Source organism: Lissotriton vulgaris, chromosome 3_1 (genome assembly GCF_964263255.1).
Source record: "Lissotriton vulgaris chromosome 3_1, aLisVul1.2, whole genome shotgun sequence".
NCBI classification, from domain to species: Eukaryota; Metazoa; Chordata; class Amphibia; order Caudata; family Salamandridae; genus Lissotriton; species Lissotriton vulgaris.
In genome coordinates, this window is record NC_141689.1 from 946,389,737 (window position 1) to 946,395,736 (window position 6,000).

General features: G+C 43.9%; 1 protein-coding gene across 2 annotated transcripts in view; it reads left to right on the forward strand.

The window, feature by feature from the left end:
* AGTPBP1 (ATP/GTP binding carboxypeptidase 1) overlaps positions 1 to 3,814 on the forward strand; it is a 1,139,154-nt gene extending 1,135,340 nt beyond the window's left edge. For both annotated transcript variants that reach the window (XM_086961295.1, XM_086961296.1), the window contains exon 26: positions 2,826 to 3,814. In XM_086961295.1, coding sequence (XP_086817421.1) covers positions 2,826 to 3,003 — 178 coding nt within the window. In that variant the 3' untranslated portion in view covers positions 3,004 to 3,814. The remainder of the gene's footprint in view (positions 1 to 2,825) is intronic.
* The last annotated feature ends 2,186 nt before the right edge of the window (positions 3,815 to 6,000 follow it).

The window sequence follows — 6,000 nt, forward strand, 5'->3', positions numbered from 1 at the left end:
AGAGACCGAGGGAGAGAGACAAGACGGTGGGAGACAAGAGGGAGGGAGACCGAGGGAGAGAGAGAGAGGGAGTCCTAGGGAGGGAGCGGGAGTAGACAGAGAGAGAGAGAGGGAGACAGAAAGAGGGAAACAGAGAGAGGGAGACAGAGGGAGGGAGACAGGCAGAGGGAGGGAGGCGGAGGGAGGGAGGCAGACAAGAGGAAGGAAGACAAGAGGAAGGCAGACAAGAGGAAGGCAGACAAGAGGGAGACAGACAAGAGGGAGACAGGCAAGAGGGAGACGGGCAAAAGGGAGACAGGCGAGAGGGAGACAGGCGAGTGGGAGACAGGCGAGAGGGAGGGAGACAGGCGAGAGGGAGGGAGACAGACGAGAGGGTGGGAGACAGACGAGAGGGTGGGAGACAGATGAGAGGGAGGGAGACAGACGAAAGGGTGGGAGACAGACAGAGGGAGTGAGACAGAGGGAGAGAGAGGGAGACAGAGAGAGTGAGGGAGACAGCGAGAGAAAGGGAGGGAGAGAGAGAGACAGATAGAGAGGAAGGGAGACAGACAGAGAGAGAGACCGAAAGAGGGACGGAGAGAGAGGGACAGACAGAGATAGAGACAGACAGAGACAGAGACAGGGACAGACAGAGACAGATAGAGGCAGAGACAGGGACAGGGGCAGACAGATAGAGGCAGAACAGACAGAGACAGAGAGACGGAGAGGGAGACCGGGACAGACAGAGACGGAGAGGGACACCGGGACAGACAGAGACAGGGATAGACAGGCAGAGGCAGAGAGACGGAGGGAGACAGAGGGAGAGAGAGGTAGACAGATGGTGACAGAGGGAGGGAGCGGGAGGAGACAGAGGGAGAGGGAGACAGAGTGAGACAGAGGGAGGGAGTCGGGGGGAGACAGAGGGAAGGAGGGAGACAGAGGGAAGGAGGGAGACAAGGGAGGGAGGGAGACAGAGGGAGGGAGACAGGGGAAGGGAGGGAGAGAGAGGGAGGGAGACAGAGGGAGGGAGGGAGACAGAGGGCGACAGACAGACAGAGGGAGACAGGCAGAGGAAGGGCGACAGACAGACAGAGGGAGACAGGCAGAGGAAGGGAGACAGACAGAGGAAGGGAGAAAGACAGAGGAAGTGAGACAGACAGACAGAGGGAGACAGACAGACAGAGGGAGACAGACCAACAGAGGGAGACAGACCGAGGGAGACAGACACAGGGAGGAGGGCGACAGAGGGAGACAATTTGCCCACTTTTATTTCAACATTTTTTTCCGGGGAGATCCCCCCACCGAACCTCCCTTAGGTGGTTTGGGCTTGCTCGCTCACTACACTGCCTTACTGTGTCACAAAATTATGCATCTCCAAAAAGTGTGTCACCAACATGAAAAGTTTGGAAAACTGTGATCTGGATCCAAAAAGAGTGTTGTCTTAATACCTTGATTGCACTAAAGCTTTCTGGGTGGACGACCAACTCTTTGTGGGGTACTTTGAAACAAAGAAATGTTGTGAGGTGCAGAAGAAAACTATCTTGCGATGGGTGGTCCTCGTCATCAAAATTTGCTAGGCTCTGGCCAAAAAGCAGCCTCCTGAAGGTTTAGGGGCTCGCCCCACCAGAGCTAAGGCTGCTACCATGGGGTTGAAATGTGGAGTTCCAGTCCTCGTCATTTCTCAGTCATTCTTGCGCACATTTACCAAGCACTATAGCCTGCACAGTCAAGTGCGCAGGATGGCCTTTTTACCCGCTCTGTCCTGCACAACTTCCTGGGCTAAACTTACCTGCAGACCCTCCCCCGGGCATGATATTTTTTGGGTATCTATTTAAAGTTAATGAATCTGCGGCTAGATGTCTCTATCAGATGGACAAGTTACTTACCTTCGTTAACGCCTTATCTGGTAGTGACATGATCTAGATGCAGATTCCTTACCAACCCGCCCATCCTATTTGCACTGCGGACAGGATTCTAGGGTCAGGACTATCATCTATCAGATGGACAAGTTACTTACCTTCATTAACGCCTTATCTGGTAGTGACATGATCTAGATGCCGATTCCTTACCAACCCACCCGTCCTATTTGCACTGCGGACAGGATTCTAGGGTCAGGACTGGTCCCTTTCAGGGCCCTAGTTGTTCATAAACACGCCAATGTCAGTTCACTTCATGGCTTTGCGCTTCTGGCGTGGAAAGTTGTGAAAAGTAACTGATATCAGCGCACCAAGGTGGTACCTAAATAGGTGACGCAGGCGTCACGACAATGCAGATGATGCCGACGATGTCACGAGGAGCTGTCCAATGCCACCTGCTGATGCACAGGGGTATTGCTCAAAGAAAAATCTTCTCGATCCAGTCTGACGCCCGGGAAACGCAAAGGTAAGGAATCTGCGGCTAGATCATGTCAGGTAAGTAACTTGTCAAGGTGAGGAATCTGCTGTTATTTTGTTCACACAAAAGAGTGTTGGCTTGTTCTTGATACATTCATGAACTTCAGTATCCTCATCAATGTGAAAGCATTACAAATTTCTCGTTTTCAAAACAATTTGCCTCATATTTGACAGTAGCTCTTTAATAATACAACAGATGTGCCAAACAGCACATAACATGCCTCTGTATAGCTGATTGTTCATCTGAACTCATTCAAGGTTATCTGGGTGGACTGCTTACCCTCCCACTCCCTGCATTGAGTAGTGGTATCAATGAAAATTGTGATTAGACCTGTCCTGCTAATATTCTAGAGGCTTGGTAATCTTCATTTGCTTTCAGTTTTTCTGTTCTCATTGACAGAGATTATCTCACGCATACAATCCACTAATGTATGTGTGTTCTTTGTTTCACAGTCCCACCACCTACGTCTTGGATGAGGACGAACCACGCTTCCTTGAAGAAATTGATTACAGTGCAGAGAGCAATGATGAGGGAGATGTTGACTTGGTTGATAATCCAGTAGACTACGAGGCTTCAGCCATGGAAGATGCCAACAGCGACTTAGAACCTACTAGGAATCCATTCTCTTGAAGGAATTTCACATCCAGCAATAGTCCGGTCTGTGGGTACGCTGCTATCCAGAAAACGGAGGCCTAGTTAGAATTCGGCCGCACAAGGCTGGTTCCGAAGACGACCTGTCGAAAAGCAGTACGGTTAATAGATAATAAACGTGTTCTCTGTTCATGATACAATGGTATTTCTTTCAGTTAACTTCTTTTGTGCTTCACTGGGTGCACAAAGGATTAAGTCAGTGTTTCCGGCCGACTAAGTTGCTGCTTGACTTTGTTTCAATGCCCAGTCTCTCTAATGTGGCAGATATATGCAAACTACTAGGCCACAAACAACATGCAGTCGGTATGGGCTGTTGATTTTGCGAGCACAGTAGAGTCTCGGAAGAAGTTGGTCTGAACTTTTGAAAATGTTGTCTCAATATTCTTAAAGTGTTTTTATCCCCCTCTGTCCTCAAATACTCTTTCTGTTGCTGTTTTGTTGTCAGAGGTTTGATGAAGAGCCTCTGAATCCCCATTCAATGTTTTCCACCCATACGTCCATCTTTTTTTCGTTATTTCTTTTTATGAAAAAATGTTTGAAATCAGTATCTTCTACCTATGTGTGCACAAATGCACATCGTGGACTTATATTCCTTTGGTGCATAACTTACAGTACAGTGTTATTCACAAAACAATTCAGCTGTACAGTTTTTTTTAATGTTAAAACTTAAAACAACATATTTATTTCTATGAAATTGTGTTCAGTATTTTATTGTGTTTGAAGTAATCCAAAGCCTGCTTTGAAACCTTGTCATTTAAAATATTACCGAATTAAAAATACGATTTATCCTGTGTTGCATTTGGTTATTGTCCATTCTTCGGAAATATTTCTTCAGTGTACGGGGTTCCAGTAACTTTAATACTAGTTACTGGAGAGATACTTGCGTGATGAATCAAGCGCAGTTTAATACTCAGGGAGCAGCCATATTCATTCCCATACCTGCGTTTTGGGCAACGGGACACTTCTGTTTTGATTTGTTATATAATACTTTTTGTCCTATCTGTGATTTACAGACATTTAAAACACGCTATACTCTCAGCAGGCGAAGTTTATTCAATTAGAAAACGTTTCAACTAACAGAATGTTTTGGTTTTAACGATGTTTTCGATTATAAACTTGACAACATTTGCATCGAGGTCCTATACAGTAGCTTAAAGTAATAACGGAAGGAGAAGGCAGTGTTATTGAACTGGAAACTCCAAGAAGGAAAAAGTTATTGCACTGCAGCTTAGTGTTTTGAAATTAAAATCCCTTTTTCCGTTATTTATATGACGCTTTATAGTCTGATTCATACCATTGTCTAAATATTTTTTACTGAATCCTATTTTGACAGATTTCCGACCCGAATCACAGAGCAAGAGAGAAAATATTTTGCCACGTAATGTATTCGAGAATAGAAGCCAGCCAGAGTTACTACCCATTTTCCCAAAAACCCACAATTGCTAGTATAGCTAGTGGACTAAATCTCTTCTCTAAAATTGTATTAAAGCCTCTATAATGAAGTGCCCCTCCTTGAAACCGTGTGAAGATACACACTACATTGTTATTTACATAGACGTTTATCCTACCTAAATTATTCATTAAAATACTTGTTTTTAGTAGTACTGAGCAATTTGCTACCCTGCCATTAGTAAATATTGCATAACATTTTCTTCACTGACAGAAAATCTCTGAGGTCACTAGGTAGTCATATTTGACAGTCAATTTTAGGAACGTCAGAGCTGTCTCTTATGATCTAACCCTTGCCACTATAAAATATCATTTATAGCAAATGGACAGCATTGTCAATTTTACACCAAGTAATTAATGTGAAGCTTAATTAACAAATAGACTGTTTTACCATAACAAACCTACATCTTGATTAAATCTATAAAATAAATAAGAGTATCATGTTATGCATCCCTATATCTTAGTTTTTTCCATTGTTAATGTTTTTTAGTCTCCCATTATAGCCAAAAAACCCTATTTGGAAAATAATTACTTAATGACCGCCCCTCTGGTTGATGGTGGTGCTGTTCAATTGCAGACTAGAGACTTGGGGTTGAGTGGCCTTTCTAATGCATCTGAAGTGGTTCATTCTCTCTACCATTGTATACTTCTCAGGTGAGGTCTTGGTGTTGATTGCTCTTAAACATATCACCGTAGCAGCCAATGTATTTTATTAGGAAATATGTAATCTCCAGTCTTTACCCATAAATAAAGGCTCGAGTAGATTAGGTAACAAAAGAATGGCATTAAGCAGGTTAGAGCCCACCTACTAACGTGAACTACCGTGTTTGATTAATATATGGGATATAGTACCCCCTGCCATACATTATAAGGATATTGTAAGTCATCGAGGAGTTCCATGACCACAAAGAAGAAAAAAGCTGAAGGCCAAGTCACTTCAGACAGTTATGAAACTCCAAGGTGACTTGCAATATCCTTAACATGTATGAGAGGTGTACTTTATTCCTTATAATTCATGGTCACATCTTCATCTTTAACCACATGACACTTTTGTTTTACCCCAAACATGACATGACTATCCTCAATTAAGAGATACAATCATTGCTCCAGTGTGAGCAAGGTCGGCTGAGATGAAGAGACAAACAGGTTAACATGCAGGCTTGTCTTTTTGATGTAGTAAGAACAATCTCTCTGAAACTTGGGGGCACCTTTTTTTTCTTGGGAATAGAAACTGACTATAACAATAATGTGTACCTCTTCAGCACCACAAATAGAAATTTGGGATGACTAGAACACCCATACATTTTAATTCTGTAGAAAAAGCCCTACAGTTAAGCAGATATAAAAGCTATGAACTCACTACCTATGATTTGTTTTGAAGTAGCTCTGCTATAAAAACCCATGTTCGAGGCATGTGTGTTGTAGATACACATGCTTTGCATACTCCTGCCATCTATTGTTGGGTCCAGATGTTTGCAAATTGTTTTTCTTCAAAGAAGTCTTCCCAGTCACGAGGTAAGGTGACTC